General features: G+C 43.6%; 1 protein-coding gene across 3 annotated transcripts in view; it reads left to right on the top strand.

Moving 5' to 3' along the window:
• The window catches only part of LOC135050059 (septin-4-like), a 91,873-nt gene that overhangs the window by 33,015 nt on the left and 38,062 nt on the right, over positions 1–20,796 (top strand). For all 3 annotated transcript variants that reach the window (XM_063956171.1, XM_063956169.1, XM_063956170.1), the window contains exon 2: positions 19,811–20,623. In XM_063956171.1, coding sequence (XP_063812241.1) covers positions 19,811–20,623 — 813 coding nt within the window. The remainder of the gene's footprint in view (positions 1–19,810; positions 20,624–20,796) is intronic.

The following is a 20,796-nucleotide window of genomic DNA, read 5'->3' as shown; positions in this document are numbered from 1 at the left end:
AGCACTGATTTTACTGATCACTGATTTTACTGAGCACTGATTATACTGATCACTGATTTTACTGAGAACTGATTATACTGATCACTGATGATACTACAGAGAACTGACACTGAGCAGCGAGAAAGCACTGGACTATTGTAATGTAGTATACTGGTCACCACAATGCAGCACTGACACTGAGCACAGATATTAAGCACTGATCAGGATACTAGAAGTGACACGGTGCAGCAAGATAACACTATGGCCTACTGTACTGTACTACTATATACTGGTGGTCACCAAAATGCTGCACTGTACTACTATATACACTGCTCACAAAAATGCAGCACAGATATGGAATGGATACTTGCAGTGACACGGAGCTGCAAGATACAGCAATGGCCTACTGTACTGTACAGCTATATACTGTTGGTCACCAAAATGTAGCACACTGAGCACAGAAATTTGCAGCACACTGAGCACAGATATGGAGCTTTTCAGGCAGAGAACGTAGATATTTGCAGCACACTGAGCACAGATATTTGCAGCACACTGAGCACAGATATGGAGCTTTTCAGGCAGAGAACGTAGCCACGTCATCTCCGCTCAATCTCCAATGCACGAGTGAAAATGGCGGTGACGCGCGGCTCTTTATATAGAATATGAATCTCGCGAGAATCCGACAGCGGGATGATGACGTTTGGCCTCGTTCGGGTTAACCGAGCAAGGCGGGAAGATCCGAGGCTGCCTCGGACCTGTGTAAAATAGGTGAAGTTCGGGGGGGTTCGGATCTCAACTAACCGAATCCGCTCATCTCTAGTTATTTGAAGACAATTTTAATTTTGTTTTTAAAAAACACACCTATAACTCTTACCTGCAATCTTAAAAACACCTGTCCCATCCATGCAGCACCCTCATATACCTGTCCCTAGGCTGACCATATTATCCCTTTAACCTGGGACACTCATGAATTACACAAGTTTTCTTGCTGCTTAAAACCAGGTGAAATGCAGGCTTGTAGTCAGCCAGCCACAGAACCTGTGTAATTCATTAGTGTCCCAGGTTAAAGGGATACTATGGTCAGCCTACCTGTCCCACATCTTTTAACCGATTATTCTTAATTCCTACTGAAATTACTGTGGCTAAAATTCCTGCAGTCAAATGGATAGAAAAAACCTGGTGGATGACTGCAATTTCATGTACGGTGCTAAAGAAAAATTATCAAGGCCAATTGGATAAGTGAATAGTTACTTTAATGATACTGTGGTGTGGTCATATGATTGATATAATCTTGAATTATGAATACATTAAGACTATACACTTTTGAGCGTGGAACGCGATGCAATGTGTATGGGCATTCTCAGGATGATACTGAGGGCCTAATTCAGACCTGATCGCAGCAGCAAATTTGTTCTCTAATGGACAAAACCATGTGCAGTGCAGGTGGGGCAGATATAACGTGCAGAGAGAGTTAGATTTCGATGGGGTGTATTCAAACTGAAATCTAAATTCCAGTGTAAAAATAAAGCAGCCACTATTTACCCTGCACAGACACAATAAAACCCACCCAAATCTAAATATCTCTGCACATGTTACATCTGCCCCCCCTTCCCTGCAGAGCACATGGTTTTGCCCATAAGAGAACAAATTTGCTGCTGTGATCAGGTCTGAATTAGGCCCCGAATTAGGTACCAATTCAGTTACTGGGTACAAAATTTGTACCTGAAGGAAAAAAAACAAAAAACATTTTGTCCTGCAGAGAGTAAAAATGTATACTGTACACCCTGATTTAGGATTGGGAGCGGGCTGCCTAGGTCAGTTCTTACATATAGTGTTAAAGTACAGCTAACCAGTATGTGTGCGTGCAAAATACAAGAAGTGGTAATGCTACAGTACCTCTGTGCTGGTGTGTGCCAATCATTATATTGCAAATTTGCCAGATGTTCAGTGCAATGTGAATCATAAACATTGGGGTCTATGCTAAGTTTTGGAGAGAGATAAAGTGGAAGGAGATAACCAACCAATCAGCTCCTAGCTGACATTTTTCAAGCACAGCCTGTAACATGGCAGGTACTTTATCACCGTGCAATTTATCTCTCTCCAAAGCTTAGTACAGTACATAGACCCCATTATGCTTTCAGTACTTGTACTTGTTAGTATAGAAGATTATGGCACTTGGTAAACATACATTAAACTCACCAAAAACCAAGCAGGTCTGTATGTGTGAGACTGTGAGTGCTGCTATAGATGAATGATGTGGGAGGGTTAGTGAATAACGTGTGTGTGTCTCGGGGCAGGCAGTGGTTGTGCTGCTCTATTTATAAACAGTAATGATCCCCTGGAAAGCAGTGCATGGATATGGACAGCAGTAGTGAGGAGACAGGGAGTGATGGGGAGGAGGAGAGCCAGGTAAGTATCTCATTCACTGCTGCCCTTGGCACTCTAGGCTTACTTCTGTATTTAGTGCAGTATAAGCAGATTGTGATGGGGCATAAGAACCAATTATATATCCTCACACTGTACATCATGCCAAGCAGTTGTGTGAAGTCCCTGTCCATCTTATCTTCCAAAGCACCATTTGTTTGTGCCTGGTATCTACATTACAGATAAATTCATCCAATAACTTCCAAAAGTATTGTTGATTATATAGATAGTAGCATCTTCTATCTCTCTATTATTATGTTCTATAGATTTGTAGAGTTTCTGCGTTGTCTAGAAGAATGTTTGTTTCTATGCACACTCAAAACGTACTCCTGTTATATTAGCGTTGTCTGGAAGGATACATGCTTGTTAGTATGCACACATGAAACGTTCCCCTGTTATATTGGCGTTGTCTAGAAGAATGTTTGTTTCTATGCACACTCAAAACGTACTCCTGTTATATTAGTATTGTCTGGAAGGATGTATGATTGTTACTATGTACACATGAAACGTACTCCTGTTATATTAGCGTTGTATGGAAGGATGCATGCTTGTTACTATGTACACATAAAACGTACCCCTGTTATATTGGCGTTGTCTGGAAGGATACATGCTTGTTACTATGTACACATGAAACGTACTCCTGTTATATTGGCGTTGTCTGGAAGGATACATGCTTGTTACTATGTACACATAAAACGTACTCCTGTTATATTGGCGTTGTCTGGAAGGATACATGCTTGTTACTATGTACACATAAAACGTACTCCTGTTATATTGGCGTTGTCTGGAAGGATACATGCTTCTTACTATGTACACATAAAACGTACCCCTGTTATATTGGCGTTGTCTGGAAGGGTACATGCTTCTTACTATGTACACATAAAACGTACCCCTGTTATATTAGCGTTGTCTGGAAGGATACATGCTTCTTACTATGTACACATAAAACGTACTCCTGTTATATTGGCGTTGTCTGGAAGGATACATGCTTCTTACTATGTGCACATGAAACGTACCCCTGTTATATTGGTGTTGTCTGGAAGGATGCATGCTTCTTACTATGTACACATGAAACGTACGCCTGTTATATTGGTGTTGTCTGGAAGGATGCATGCTTCTTACTATGTACACATGAAACGTACCCCTGTTATATTGGTGTTGTCTGGAAGGATGCATGCTTCTTACTATGTACACATGAAACGTACCCCTGTTATATTGGCGTTGTCTGGAAGGATGCATGCTTGTTACTATGTACACATAAAACGTACCCCTGTTATATTAGCGTTGTCTGGAAGGATACATGATTGTTACTATGTACACATGAAACGTTCCCCTGTTATATTAGCGTTGTCTGGAAGGATGTATGATTGTTACTATGTACACATGAAACGTTCCCCTGTTATATTAGCGTTGTCTGGAAGGATGCATGCTTGTTACTATGTAAACATGAAATGTTCCCCTGTTATATTAGCGTTGTCTGGAAGGATGTATGATTGTTACTATGTACACCTGAAACGTACCCCTGTTATATTAGCGTTGCCTGGAAGGATACATGCTTGTTACTTTGTACACATGAAACATACTCCTGTTATATTGTGTCTGGAAGGATGCATGCTTGTTACTATGCACACTCGAAACGTACTCCTGTTATATTGGCGTTGTCTGGAAGTATACATGCTTCTTACTATGTACACATAAAACGTACTCCTGTTATATTGGCGTTGTCTGGAAGGATACATGCTTCTTACTATGTACACATAAAACGTACTCCTGTTATATTGGCGTTGTATGGAAGGATGTATGCTTGTTACCATGTACACATGAAACGTACTCCTGTTATATTGGCGTTGTCTGGAAGGATACATGCTTCTTACTATGTACACATAAAACGTACTCCTGTTATATTGGCGTTGTATGGAAGGATGTATGCTTGTTACCATGTACACATGAAACGTACTCCTGTTATATTGGCGTTGTCTGGAAGGATACATGCTTCTTACTATGTACACATAAAACGTACTCCTGTTATATTGGCGTTGTATGGAAGGATGTATGCTTGTTACCATGTACACATGAAACGTACTCCTGTTATATTAGCGTTGTCTGGAAGGGTGCATGCTTGTTTCTATGTACACATGAAACGTACTCCTGTTATATTAGCGTTGTCTGGAAGGGTGCATGCTTGTTTCTATGTACACATGAAACGTACCCCTGTTATATTAGGTATAAGTGTCTTTCTTTGGACTTTTGGTATTTTGAGAGGTAGCTTTTTGTATAATGTTCTATTATATATTTTGATAAAGTATGTACTATTTAATTTGTATATCCCAACAATTTACTGTAGTTAAACTTAAAACCTACTTCCATTAGCAGCTGTCTAGTGTATCTTGACCATCCTTTGACTATATATGTGTAAGTACATGTGACAATACTTTAGCTTTATTTTTTGAGTATGTTCCTAGAATTTACTTTGCAGATTTCAGTGTGGAAAAGTATTTTCCTTTATTTATCTCATCATCTACCAGAGAGCAAATGAAATGCTGAAATGCTACCCTTCCTACCCCTTCATTACTTATGCAGACCAGCCACAAACTTTATTTTATGTCTAGGTTTCAGACAGGACCATTCTTCCCATGCAGTGTGGTGAGAACCTCGTTTCAGGTTGTGCCATAGCCAGATTAAAGAAGGGGGAGTACACGGACAGCAACAGGTCTCCCTCTTGTGCAGCAGTAGAACCAGGCAGCCAAAATGCGAGCAGAACAGTATGCAGTGCAGGAAGAGAGTATCAGGTTTCATGAGCTACTGACAGAGCTTCCCGACCAGAAGAGAGATAGCAGGGGGAGAAAGCTGTAAGTGACCCAGGGATCTCAGCTTCTCCTTCTCCCTGTCTGGGTATTTGGGTCCTATGTAACCTGTTATCTAATAAAGCATTTGGGTATAGAAAGAGAGAGACACACACACACACACACACACACACACACACACACACACACACACACACACACACACACCTCCTGAGTTCTGTCCCAGAGTGTAAGTAGTACAGAGGTTGCTGCTATTCTTGCATGTGACATGATAAATTATAGATTTTATTTTTCTATGTGTATTTTAAAGTTAAGTTGTCTTTTTTCTACTAAAGCTTAAATAAAATAGCTGCCTCTCAATAAGGTGGAGCTATAAACAGTACCTAGGCATTATTACACTATTAGTTTAAATCTAAAATACACCATTGGTTTAAATTTAATATACACAATCCATACCTCCAAACATGACCCATTTCATTAGGGATAAAATGCTCTCTACCTTGACTTCCATCTTGATTTATAATTGCAATTACCTCTGTGAAATATCTTTCTTATCAAATAAATAGTAAAACATAGGTGACACCCATCATATATTAGGAGGGAAGTCCAGGTAAAGAGCATTTTGTCCCTCCTGGAATGGGGGAGGTATGCACAACTTAATATACACCCCAGGCACCCCTGTCTGAAGTGACCACCAAGGCTTAATCCGGCCCTGGGATATGCCACCTTACCCACCTCACCTCTGCCCCAAGCATGCCTCTTCCCACCTCCACTTATGCACCGGTCACCAGCCACTTACTGCAGAACCACATGCGAGGAGCTGGGACAAAAGAAGTATTGCCAATATTCTTCCTCTACTTTCCTGCTCCTCACACTCTCTTACACACCACAATCACTCCTGCACCCAGCAGCTGGCCACCACAGCCACGGGATAGGTGGAGAACTGGCATTCTAGAAGTGCTGCCAAGACAAAGGGTGGTAGGGGTAGGACACCCATAAACATATTAGAATAGATAAAAAAATGAGTAACATTTATTAGAAGCAACTAATATAGATATCAATTATAAAATATTTGCATCTTTTAAATGAAAACAATATATTTTACTGCCTGAAAGCCTAATGCCTCAGCGTATCAGGGCCCTCATTCCGAGTTGTTCGCTCGCTAGCTGCTTTTAGCAGCATTGCACACGCTAGACCGCCGCCCTCTGGGAGTGTATCTTAGCTTAGCAGAATAGCGAACGAAAGATTAGCAGAATTGCTACTAAAAATTTTCAAGCAGTTTCTGAGTAGCTCCAGACCTACTCCTAGATTGCGATCACCTCAGTCCATTTAGTTCCTGGTATGACGTCACAAACACGCCCTGCGTTCGGTCAGCCACACCCCCGTTTCTCCATACACTCCTGCGTTTTTGCCTGACACGCCTGCGTTTTTTAGCACACTCCCGGAAAACGCTCAGTTACCACCCAGAAACGCCCCTTTCCTGTCAATCACTCACCGATCAGCAGTGCGACTGAAAAGCGCCGCACGAACAACAGCAAAACTGCTAAGTTTTTAGTAAAATAACTAAGCGCACTGCGTACCATGGGGGTAATTCCAAGTTGATCGCAGCAGGAAATTTTTTAGCAGTTGGGCAAAACCATGTGCACTGCAGGGGGGGCAGATATAACATTTGCAGAGAGAGTTAGATTTGGGTGGGTTATTTTATTTCTGTGCAGGGTAAATACTGGCTGCTTTATTTTTACACTGCAAATTAGATTGCAGATTGAACACACCACACCCAAATCTGACTCTCTCTGCACATGTTATATCTGCCTCCCCTGCAGTGCACATGGTTTTGCCCAATTGCTAACAAAATTGCTGCTGCGATCAACTCAGAATTACCCCCACGTGCATGCGCATTTAGTAACAAATCGCAGCATAGCGAAAATCGTCAACGAGCGAACAACTCGGAATGACCACCCAGATTTCCTCATTGTAGGCGTATCCATTAGAAAATTTTTATCTAACGTGGAATTTACTATTTGCAGACTGAAAGAATGTGCCCCTACACAAATGCATGTATTTGCCCGCCTAGCATATTCCGCATTTAAAAATCATAGTACATGGTGGACACATTATAGGTCCTACACTACGTTTATATCAAACGTAGTGGGGGCGTAGACTGGAAAGACGATGGAGGAAGACTAATCTAGTGGATGACAAAATAAAACTAATAAAGCATAATGAAGAATATCAATCGACAATCACCCGTAAGAAATCACAGTTTCTGTCAAATGAGATCACGGCAGTAAACAATAGGCCAGCTCAACTTTTCCGCACAGTGGAGATGCTTTGCAAGCCAGCATGTCTGCAGACTGATGAAACCCTCTCCCAGGCAAGATGCAACGAGTTTGCAAACTTCTTTGCAGATAAAATATCCACCATTCGGGCTGGAATCTCCACAGTGCCATCAAAGGAGTGTCAAACTACAAATCCTGCCAATATAAGCCACCTGCCTTCATGGACCAGCTTTCACCCAGTGGATGTAAAGGACATTGCTGAAATTGCTCGGATTTTGCGTCCCACCACCTGTGATCTGGACCCAGCCTCAACCAAGCTTCTAATAGGTTGTATGGATATAATTGGTCCTGTCTTTGCAAAAATTGCTCAATGCTCTTTGCAGACAGGCATATTTCCTGGACCCCTAAAGGAAGCAATTGTTAGACCTCTTCTTAAAAAACCTAATTTAGATCCCGACTGCATGACCAACTATAGACCGGTATCAAACCTTCCTTTTCTAGGAATGGTTATTGAGAAAGTGGTTGTAAATCATATGGAAACCCGCCTGACAACCCATGATATCTATGATCCATTCCAATCAGGATTCAGCAGAAGACATAGCACTGAAACAGCCCTGGTATGTGTGTTAAATGATCTTCTGACGGCAAGAGACAGAGGCGACTGTTCAATATTAATCCTTCTGGATCTCTCTGCTGCATTTGATACCGTGGACCATGGGCTTCTGATTGAGCGTCTGATACATTTTTGTGGACTGGATGGCACAGTCCTAAATTGGTTCAAATCATTTCTCACAGGCAGGTCACAGAGAGTATCGTCTGGATTATACTCATCACCACCAGTACCATTGCCATGTGGTGTCCCACAAGGTTCTATACTATCCCCCATGCTTTTTGCAGTATACATGCTCCCGCTGGGTGAAATAATCAGGCGCCATGGGCTAGTCTACCACTGCTATGCAGATGATACACAACTGTACTTGTCCTTTGCTTCGGGCACTGATAACCCAATAGCAACCCTAAATGGCTGTCTAGCTGAACTCCAGGAGTGGATGAGTGCTAGTTGGCTGCGACTGAACCCGGATAAAACAGAGGTCCTTATGATAGGACCGCAACATCAAAGGACAAGACTGCAGCATAGCCAACCAACTGGACTTACACTCGGGGATTCGGAATTACAAACCAGTGATCGTGTGCGGAATCTTGGCGTTGTCCTGGATGGTGGCTTGACACTTAAACATCAGATATCAGCCACAATCAAATCCTCATTCTTTCACCTGAAAAACATATCCAGAATCAAGCACTTAATTCCCTCAGATGATCTGCCAAAAGTCATCCACGCATTTGTATCCTCTCGATTAGACTACTGTAATGCCCTCTACCTTGGTCTCCCAGCAAAAGAACTGCACCGCTTACAGCTGGTGCAAAACACAGCTGCCAGGCTATTAACCCACCAGCCCCGTTTTAGCCACATAACACCCATACTCTACTCCCTTCACTGGCTGCCTGTAAGATGGCGAATCATCTTCAAGATTGGCTTACTGAGTTTCAAAGCACTACATAACCAGGGCCCAAGGTACCTGAAGCAGCTACTGACCCCATACTGCCCCACTCGACTACTGCGATCTGTAGATGAAGGACTTTTAGCAGTACCTAGAATCTCCCGTAATTCATCTGGGGGTCGAGCTTTTAGTCATGCGGCTCCGACTCTATTGAACTCACTTCCCCGCACAGTGCGAGAGGCCCCAACTATAGAATCCTTCAAAAGTAGACTCAAGGCTTTCCTTTTTACTCAAGCATTCCCATAATTGTCCCTTTAGTATCTCCATGCTTCTGTATTTTATGAAAATCTGTTCTGTACTTCATTATTTTCTGTACTATATAAATTATTATTATTATTATTATTATTATTATTATTATTATTATTATTATTTTCTCTCCTACATTTCTGCACAATTGACTTTAAGTTTATCATGAGATGGAATGTTGTGCTTTGTTATCGGTTACTGTGATACCCTGAAACTGCAGCCCAAATCAACTGTGGCACTACAGGTGCCAGCTGTGCCTGAACCCATGACCAGCCGGGGCAAGGTAAGGGTGATGCACTATACTCAGTGCCATGCAGATTGGCATACCAGATACCCGTGGGGTATCACATTACTATTGTACATTTTTATATTTTTATTACATTAGTGGGAATGATGCACGTTCTTATATAAAGTGTACCTGGATCTTTTCTACTACAGAAAGTAAAAATAATGCCCAGCTCAGCGGCTCTTCATTGTCTTCACTAAAGCTCCTCGGCGGCCGTTGTTAGGAAACAGCTGAGCCGCCGAAGAGTAATAAACTGGAGACAGCTAAATCCTGTACTCCATTTTTATGTGGGTAGCATTTGTGAATCTGGGGCAGTATGTGGGGACCGCTGATATGTGCGGCCCCGGGACGACCGACTCTGTCGCCCCTCCCATAATCCGGCACTGGATGTCAGCTTCATATAATGCTAATGTCTAACTCTAATGTCCTTCCCCTTCAGAATGTAAGCTCTCACGAGCAGGGCCCTCTCCCCTCGTGTGCTTTTCCTTCTCTTACTAACATTACCGTCTACGGATACACCATACTCCCTACAACAGCACCAAACCCTCGGTTTCTGCCAACCTGATGCTTATTTCAGTGTCATGTCCCTTGATGCTACAGTGTTTATATACCATGTACTTGTCCTACATTAACTCATACTGTAAGTCGCTGTTTACTTGTTTTGCTCATTTGTTTATGTAGTTTGTTAGGTGCCGTGGAACCCTTGTGGCACCATATAAATAAATGGTGATAATAATTGTAATGTCCATTTATGTGGTGGCCTCCTTGGCTGCACCATGGAAACTGGCACCTGCCCTATGGATAGTACAGTTTCTCCATCTGACCACTGCCTCCTATGCTTGCTCTAATGTGCCTGGGAATGCAGGTCATTGCATTGACACAGCCGCAGCACACCCATAATAGTAGTCACCGCTCAGTCACCACCCAGCAACGGCCATCACTTTTCCGCCACATTTCTGATACGTCCCCTTTGTGTGCACTCTGTGTATTGCATGCATGGTATGCGGTTTTCAGAAATTGCAGTGCATGCTCCATAAATAATCACTGAACTACATGAAGCTCGGCATGTGGCTCTGAATCAGGCCCATAAATGTGTATATTTTTCTATATTTGGCAGTTGGTATCAGTAATTATAATTTTTTATAGCTGCATGGTGTGGAAATAAGAAATGATGAATTGCAAGAATTTAACAATAATCACATGAAGGGTCAGAGGCATCCAATGGGAGCCTGTCAATGAGATGTGTAAAGAGTAAGGTGATTGCTAACGCAAATGCTATATTTCAGGGCTCAGACTCCGGCCACACTACTGTGCATGCGCAGTAACTGGACTGCGGATTAGAATGCAGAGATTGGCAGAGAAAAAGTTTGCAAAGTGTAGCCCATAGGTTACAATGGCCAATGCCATCTACAGATGGTGTTAGGTCTCAGGGCTGAGTTCCGGAAAGCTACCCTTTCCGGAGCTTGCTACATTTCATAGTATAGCAGCCACCATAGCCACCTATAGCAGCTGCTTTTGCAAATAAAAATGTAGGGACCTCACCGATATCTGCTTCTGTTACTCATTATTATATCATGGAGAAACTGATATTTTTAGAGTATTTCCCACAAAATTAATTTGATAAATATGACCCTTAAATACATACTGGCCCAGGTAGTCTGTTTTGCTTTGTTTTTGGTTTGGTTTTGTTCTTTCTGTGTTTTGTTTTTAGTTTTTTTTATGTGTTCTTTTTGTTACTGTTTATGCATCTTTCACACTAGTTTTATGGACGTTGTCAATACTGTGTCACTATTTTAAAGATACATTATAGTATATTTTAAGTAGATAATTGTGAATGCTATTTTCATTAATACATGTTTCAATGTTTGTATTAGATTTGAAGGAATTTTGTTTCTGTATTGTTTTAGTGATGTTGCCCTGTAACAACAGGAATACGTTAGAGAGCAGGATTGGAATAAAGCTCATTAGATTAGACAGTGTGAAGGTCAGAGCCGGAGGACATTGCATCAATCAATACATCAATTGTAGCTGCTGGGTAATGTGGGTGGTGCGCGGTACCCAACTGTCTGGCTGATGGGAGTTATGAAAGGACAGATTGAGCACTAAGAATTATCTCTTGGGCTGGTTTATTATTTAAAAGTCAGGCTCACTGTTATTGATTTACTGCTTTACATCTCATTTCAGTATTTGCAGATTTTACCATTCTGTATTGTCTTCATACTGTATATTCCAATGTCACATATGTAAAACTGCATTGGTGTGAATACAAGGGAGCAGTGACAGGTTATATGAGGGACATTTCAACAGTAATCTTGAGCCTATGGGGGTATATTTTGCAAATCTGATGGTTTGTGATGGTTTCCCAAGTGGTTTTGCAAAGCCCAGATTTGCTAAAGTCAGCCACCGTAAACCGCTATAAAACCAGTATGTTGTTTTTTTTTACATGTGAAGAATAGAATAGGATAAAAAACAGCAAATATATTAATTGCCAGAAAACCACTGCCAAAACAGCTGAAAAAATTGAGGTGTACAGTATATAGCTGAAAAAGCACACTGTCCAAGTTATCTGGCCATTCACAAGGAAAGGAATCTCCAATACAGGACACTTGGAAAGCAATCAGTACGTATTGAATGCCATTAATAATTTACACGTTAGTGGGAAAATGAGCATTTAATTTAATTAAGAGAGCAATAATATTTAGTGATTATATTAAACGTGATTCATTAATTATGAATTGGGTTAGAACTAGTTTTCGTAACTTGATCAACATCTAGTGGCTGATTCTGAGTTGGTAGAAAAAGAAAAAAGCCAGTAACTGTGCACTAGAGTATACTGTAGCATGCTGCACTGCAGGTGGGGCAGATGTAACAAGGGCAGAGATTTAGATGTGAGGGGGGAGTGTTTAAATTGGAATCTAAATTGAAGTATAAAAATAAACTGTCCAGCATTTGTGGGCTATTAGCAAAAGCAGCCTAAAATAATACCTAAATGTATTTGCACCCCTTACATTGCAACACAGTTTTCTCCAGGTGCAAGTTACTTGTTGTGCTCTTCTTTGTTCCAAATCAGAACTTAAGGAGATGATATTACAGAAGAACATTCCCAGAGAATGGACATAATTGGGGAAGGGGGGGGGATAACCATATAATGTAAGTATCCCAGGATGTATGTTGTAGGGGGACCCCTCAGCAGTTTCCACATTTCCAATCGCAAGAGCAGCTCCCATAGATTTCTATGAGGATTGGAGTGTTGGGAGATTTACCAGGCATTCCAGAGCTTGGCTTCGGTAGATACTGCGCGCCTTTAAAGTTCCCTCTCCAGCAATGGCCGCTCGCACATGCGTTGCCTGATGACGCCCATTAGACCAAACGTGTAAGTGGCCATTGCTGCACGAGCAGTAGCAGCACCAGTCCCTAAACCACCAAGGAAAGTTGCATTAATGGTCACTTTGCTTTTATAAATCACAGAGACAGGACTTACGGTGTGTAATATGACATTTTCTCTATACATTTATACACATGGGGTGGGAGATGTAACAATTGTAAAACTAAGTGAACATGTAATTCTAAAGAGTTTACAGAGTTTGCTTAACAAAATCTAATGAAGCCACTACAGCAAAATATTAATAGTATTACTGCACTGAATAATCTATGTAAAGGACTAGAGTGTTTATGTTTATACTTACCTGCATATGCCCTCAGTGTTCTGCAGCAGATTACCAAGGTAGAAGAGAAGTGCGTCACTAATACCTCTTTCAGCCATCGGAGCAGGCAATTTGCCGGGGCTAGCTGCAAATTCCAAGTTCTAGCAGCCGGCAAATGACCGAGTCTCAACCCTCTCCCTGGTAAAGAGTAGTGTTGGGGACCGAGACTCAGTCCTGGGTAGTTTGCATTCGTGTTCACATGTAAAAACCCGGACTTTTGTGCTAGTGTGAAAGGGGTATAAGTATAACTAATGCTGCATTCAGATCGCAAATGCCGGATCCTACCCGGTAAGAGAAACGTGTACTTACCGGGTGGGATCCGACATTTGCGCTCCGTTGCTGGCTTTCCGACCCGGCAATATACCGGGTCGGTTGCCATAGCAGCGGAGGGCGCAGCAGCAGCAGGGGCGGGGGTGGAGGCGGGGCTGGGAGATGAGCTCATCTCCTGCGCCGCCTCTACCTATGCTGTGAATGGGAGCCGTGTCGCATCGGAACGGCTCCCATTCACACTGCGCCTGACCCGGTAATAACCCTTCTTTTTTACCAGGTTGAATTACCGGGTCAGGCGACCCGCTAATTCTGAAAAGGACCTTTCACATCGCACACTGACCCGTTTCGACACGGCAATATGCCGTGTCGATACCGGGTTTTTAGTGCGATGTGAAAGGGGTGTAAGCAGGTGAGAGTGACTGACAGCAAGGCTGTCTTGCTTTGCAGGAAATGTTGTGTGTATTACTGTAGTTTATTCATGCACAGGATCAGAGCCAGTGACATCATAGTAAGTCAAAGGTTTGCAGAATCAGTTTTTTATCCTGTATACAATCCATACTTAGCGACTTTTTGGCTGCTCTCTCTGGGAGAGAGCAGCCAGGTCGGCTCGGCAGGGGGGCGGGCTGCGAAGTGAGGGCAGAGGGGGCCGGGCCGGGGGCGTGACCACAGGATTGTGCCGTGTAAGCCCCCGCCCCGCTGTGTAATGCCGCTATTACTGGCATTATACAGCAGGGGTCGTGGCTATGATGACGCGATTCAACAAGAATCGCGTCATCGCCTGCCCGGACCGCCCACTTTACTTGCTAAGTGGGTGGCCGGGAAGGGGGGGACCCCTGTAATTGGGAGACTTGCCTGCTCTTCCGGGGGGCCGGGAGGGTCACCCGATTTTCGGGAGCCTCCCGGCCATTCCGGGAGAGTAGGCAAGTCTGATACAATCCATCAGGACTGGATCCTAAATAATGAGCCGTGTACAATATTTGTGCGCCTGCTCCTAGAAAACCGTGTTGTTTGTGCACTGGCTCTAGTGTGCAGTGTGTAATGTGATTCGTACCTGATATACAGTGTTGCGGTATGTGCAGAAACACTAAGGGGCCTATTTATCACCATCAGCATCTGATGATGTGGATGACAGATGATAAACTCGACCCAACTCGCACGGCGATAATTGAGTACATGACATGGATGTATCAATTATCGCATGTAGGGGCAGAGCAAGCTCTGTCCCTGCTATGTCTTTCTGCAGCATCATCGGGGAATTTGTGGTAAAAAAATACCCCGATGTCCTGCTGCGCATGTGCCACCGCCCGTCATTACCACCACCACCACCGGGATCCCCCCCCATTACAACTACCCCCATGCACAAAAGAGTCCCCCAACCCCGGATTTTATACTTATCAGTCCAGGAGCCGGTGTCCGCTGCTCCAGGAGGCTGCCGGGTGCCGGGTCCATCCTCTGTGCCGCTGCCCCTGGTGCTGTAAAGTGAGCTGCCGCTTTGCAGTGTCACTGTACTGCACAGGGGTCACTGTGCAGCATATGGGGGACCTGGAGCCCGGCAGCGCTCATTGGAGCAGCAGATACCGGCTCCCTGGACTGGTAAGTATGGGTTTTTTGTTTTGTTTTTACACTGTGATCAGCTTCTGTGTCCATCGGACACACATAGCTGATCACTGGAGCACGGTCCCCCCACAGCTTTCTCTGCCAGCGGGCAGAGAAAGCTGGGCAAAAGGGTGCACATCGCAGAGCTGGCGAAATTACTAATTTTTTTTCTTAGGGGGAAATTTTGACTAGATCGCATTTCTCATTACAAGTATGGGGAATGCGATCTGGGTTACTAAAAAAATAACAATTAAAGAGTTTGGAGCAGTTTTTCATGAAAACTGCTCCAAAGCCCTTTAATACATTTAAGTGATACTAAAATAATGCGAAAAGGGTGTGAAAATACAATTTTTAACATTATTTTAGTAAAAATAATGTTAATAAATGGGCCCCTAAATGTATTGCTTATTTTAGTGGCAGCGAATATCATTGGCATGTAATTGTTCTGCTGTAATTAGAGGTATATTGATTGCTGTCTTTGTGGTTGTACACATCCTTTGTTCTGCTGACACTGTTCAGGCTTTTCCATTAATATAACTGATAACAATGTCTTCAAACCATTAAAAACATACAAACACAAACACCAGTAGATTTGTATAATATAGATGTGACCAATAGATTTGCAGATGCATATATTCTTCAGCAAGTATGAGTATGTTAGATATGATAAAGCCTCATCCTGCCTCTCCAGTTCCATGTTATATGAAGAATTAGGGGAAGATGTGTATCAAACCCTCTAAAGAGGGTTGATGGAGAAGTAGCTGTTAGTAACCAATCAGCTTCTAGCTATCATTTTATGCAATGCACTAGATAAACTAGAGCTAAAAGCTGATTGGCTCATTTGTGCAACTTCTCCACTTGTCCTATTTAGAAGGTTTGATATTTCTGCCCTTATTAGTGTTGAAGGTAATGTCTTGCAGTGTATGCAATCAAATGTGCTCCATCTGTTGGTCTTAACATGCTGTAAACTGTGTCAACCAATAAGAAGGTACAGTAGCTTCCATTAGTCTTGTGCAAGCTACAGTAAAGTATATCCACACCAGTGGCGTGCGGTGAGGTCATTGGCTGGTGAGGCACTGCAGCCATAATGATCTGCAAAGTCCAGCGATGAACCTTACCGCCACTTGTGATGTCATGGAAGTAGGCTGACAGTGCCTGCCTACTTCTATTTTTTTATTTAAACATTTATTTATTTTTTGAAAATATGTGTTTTAGGTAGCCCTTGAGTTGAAATAGTTGGGGCATTGGGATCAGAGGTACCCCTTTTTTACATATTACGGCAGACAGTGTCCCCTCTTTTACACATTACGGCAGACAGCACCCCTTTTTACACATTACGGCAGACAGCGTCCCTTTTTTACACATTACGGCCGACAGCGTCCCCTTTTTTACACATTACAGCAGACAGCGTCCCCCTTTGTTACACATTACGGCAGACCGTCCCCCTTTTTTACACATTACGGCAGACAGCGTCCCCTTTTTACACATTACGGCAGACAGTCCCCCTTTTTTACACATTACGGCAGAGAGCGACCCCCTTTTTTACACATTACGGCAGACAGCGTCCCCCTTTTTACACATTATGGCAGACAGCGTCCCCCTTTGTTACACATTACAGCAGACAGCGTCCCCTTTGTTACACGTTACGGCAGACAGCGTCCCCCTTTTTATTATTTTTTTTACACATTACATCAGCAGACGAGAGAGAAAGAGAGAGTGAGTGAGTGACAGTGAGTGTGAGTGTGTGAGTGTGTTGTTGGTACTCGCCTTGGGGGAGGGGGGGGGGGGGGTCACGATCCACCATCCACAGACACTCTACTCGTGTCCTGGCAGCTGCGGCGACGCTCCGGACCAGAAAGCCGGGGGCAGCAGGAAGCAGGTCTCAGGTGCTAAGGACGGCGGCGGCGGGACTCAGGTACGGTAGCGGGACAAGGCAAGGGGAAGGCGCGCCGCACAGTCGTAACGGCGGCGGGACAGAGACTTGGGCAGCGACCGGGACTCGCAGCTCCCCTCCTGCTCTGCGGATCCCGGCCTGACAGAGGCAGCCGGCAAGTTCCCGCTGCACCGCTGCTGCTGCTGCTGTTGCGGTCAGTCTTAGCGACAGGGGCGTGCTATGGGTTTAAAGTACGCCCCTGTCACTCCCCTGTCAAAGCGGCACTTCCACTAAGTGCCGCTTCAGCTTCATTTTCTAATGGGCTTTCACTGCCCAATTCTTGGTCCCGCCTCCCCGCTTCCTGCCCTCTGCACTGACAGCGGGAGGCACCGACAGCGGTGCCTCCTAACCTCATTTAAACAAGTATTTTACACACTAGGAATCATTAAAATAATATAAAGCCTAACGCACATACTTATGACACAGAATATGTGTCATAAGTATTTTCTTTATATTATTTTAATGATTATGACAGGGGAGGCACTGCCTCCCCTGACTGCACATCCCTGGTCCACACTGAGGTATGCAGAGGAAGCTAGAGGGCGCAGTGGTGTCAGACTTTCACTACCAGCTCCCATTTGCTAATGGATGACTCAGTCTCAGAATGTCAGTTTCCTTTCTCATGCATTTTGATACAATACATAGATAGTTGTTAGCCAACAGACTGCAGCTGCACAGCTAGAAATGAATATTTATATGTACTTCTGAATAAATTAATATTAAATGCTATGTATGTTTGTACCATTTTTTTTCCAAGTTGTCAGATGTACTTTGTGTGCCGTATGTTTGATATTTGTGTATGACATGTGTCTGCAAACATAGCAGATTGAACGCGTTGCAAGAATTTACATTTTACAATTAGTAAGTTATTTTGTGTCGACAGCCTTTAAAGTTAATTACTAACCACAGAATAAGGGACATTAAGTGCAGTGTTGTACGGGCCTGTATACTGGCATGGATAAATCTCATGCATACAGTATACAGTAAAGCTTACATGTCCACTTTCCAGCTTGGGACATAGAGGCATATGCTTGTAGAATGTTTGGGAGACTACCAAATGTTTGAGTTCTCTGTGACTCCCGGAAAAGGGTAGGCCACCCAGAAGGGTATACAGTCTCTAGGTCGACCACACTTAGGTCGAAACTGTCTAGGTCAACCTCTATAGGTCGACAGTAAGTAGGTCGACATGACTTCTAGGTCGACATGACAAATGGTCGACATGAGTTTTTCACTTCCCCCCCCCTTTTTTTTGAACTTTTCATACTTTACGATCCACGTGGACTTGTGCTGAGCGCAGCGGTAGCCGAGCGAGGCGCCTTGCCCGAAGCATGGTGAGTGAAGCGAGCCATGCGAGGGGACACGATGCACTAATTGGGGTTGCCAGTCACTGCACGGAGAAAACGACACAAAAAAAGTGACAAAACTCATGTCGACCTTCTGTCATGTCGACCTAGTACATTTCGACCTAGAGACCCCGTCGACCTAGAAACCATGTCGACCTACTTACTGTTGACCAATAGTGGTCGACCTAGACACTGCCGACCTAAGCCTGGTCGACTCTACATACCACATCCCCCAGCAGGGGGTGTGGGTGCTTGAATTGCATCACTATGTCTACAGCAATTGCCCCTTGGACCTCTCTGGGTCCTCAGAAAAAGTATATACACAGTATGCTATGCATTCGCTATACATCCAGCTATAGAGTTAGGTTTTACACTTCAGAAAACCACTATGAGCTTGTAGCAAGGTGACTCCTAGCTGAATTGTAAATTACAGTGTTAAAATAAAGCTGCCCATAGGAGACAACTTAAAAAATAACATGAGTACATTTAGTGGGGGCAGGACACACACACACACACACACACACACACACACACACACACACACACACACACACACACACACACACACACACACACTGTGTAGGGGCCATACCTGGCATAATGTATAAGAGGCTCTTACTGTGCTATAACGTGTATAAGGGGCTCTTACTGTGCTGCAACATGTATAACCAGCTCTTACTGTGCTGCAACGTGTATAACCAGCTCTTATTGTGCTGCAACTTGTATAAGGGGCTCTTATTGTGCTGTAATGTGTTTAAGGGGCTCTTACTGTGCTGCAGCATGTATAAGGGTTCTTATTGTGCTGCAACATGTATAAGAGGCTCTTACTGTGCTGTAACGTGGATAAGGGGCTCTTACTGTGCTGCAACGTGTATAAGGGGCTCTTATTGTGCTACAACATGTATAAGGGGCTCTTACTGTGCTGTAACGTGTATGAGGGTTCTTATTGTGCTGTAACGTATATAAGGGTCTCTTTCTGTGCAGTGTAATTTGAATAACACACAATACTGTGCGATGTCATGTGAATTGGTACTATTATGTGGCCACGCCCCTTCCCTGTAAAGCCACTCCCCTATATGTTTAGCGTGCGCCTTAGGTGCGCACTGTCCCTATTTTAAATATGAAGGGGGTGGCATCAATTCTCTTTCTGGATTAATAACAGCAATACCCTGTTAAAAAGACATTATAGTCCTGGGCAGTAAAATGTAACATATGTATAATTTATAATTCAAGCGCACAGTCTGGAACCTGATCCTTAGAGGATGGGGAGGGCCTGAAGGCAGTGGGGCCCACTGGGTATTTCCCCTGTACTCCTGTGTGCCAGTCCAACCCTGTATCTGATAAAATACAAAAGCTTACTGTGTTCTATACTTTTCTTTCCTGTCAGATCCGAAATTTCATATGCAATGATTCGGAAGAGGAAGAGCTGACAGGGATTATTCGTACAATTCCTCGGGAGACCAACAAAAGAGCCCAAGAGCAAAAAGAAAGACTCTGCATAGACCAACAGCAAGAGACAAAGGACCATAGAGAGCAACAAGAGGAGGAGGAAAGGTTCCTCACGGAAAGCCAGCAAGGAGAAGGCTTTCTGCACAGGGACCAGCAGCAGGAAAAAGATAGGCTGGCCAATCAGCATCAAGAAGAAGAAGAAGAGAGACTCCGAAGAGAGTATCAAGTAGAAAAGCTACATCGAGAGCAGTATGGAGAGGATGAAAATCTCTGCAGGGAGCAGCAGCATCAAGTGGAGGAGAGACTTCTCAGGCAACATCAGGAAGAAACTCTCAGAAGAGAGCAGCAGGAAGAAGACAGGCTGCGCAGAGAGCGCCAAAAGGATATAAGACTACGCTGGGAGCAGCAGGAAGAGAAAGTGCAGAAAGAACAGCACGGAGAGACGTTCTGGGGGGAGCAGGAAGCTGAAAGCCATAGGAGGGATCAGCAGAATTACCACATAATGCAATATGAGGAGAATTCTCCCACAGAGCAGGAAAAGGCCTTTTACAGTGATGCTATGCTGCCAGAGGCAGAGCTGATATCTATCGGGCACGTTAAGCAGGACAATATTGAGGGGGAGTACTTCAGCAATACCCTTCCAGTCCTGCCGACAAGATGGGGCTGTCCACCTTTAGTACCACCACCACCTCCAAGTCCTTCTAGACCTAAGAGCCCATGGGGAAAGCTGGACCCCTATGACTCCATTGAGGTACATATGATACATAATAATAAAAAAAAAAATCTTTATTAGAATTTTTTTTGTCTGGGCTCAAAAATAGATGACACTTTTTAAACTTCTAAAAATGATTGAATTACTGTACCTATAGAACTACCACTGCAACTGCACAGGGTTCCCAAGACTGAACATGCTATAGAACTACT

The sequence above is a fragment of the Pseudophryne corroboree genome, chromosome 2 (genome assembly GCF_028390025.1).
Source record: "Pseudophryne corroboree isolate aPseCor3 chromosome 2, aPseCor3.hap2, whole genome shotgun sequence".
Classification (NCBI taxonomy): domain Eukaryota; kingdom Metazoa; phylum Chordata; class Amphibia; order Anura; family Myobatrachidae; genus Pseudophryne; species Pseudophryne corroboree.
This window is presented reverse-complemented; position numbering and strand designations above follow the sequence as displayed.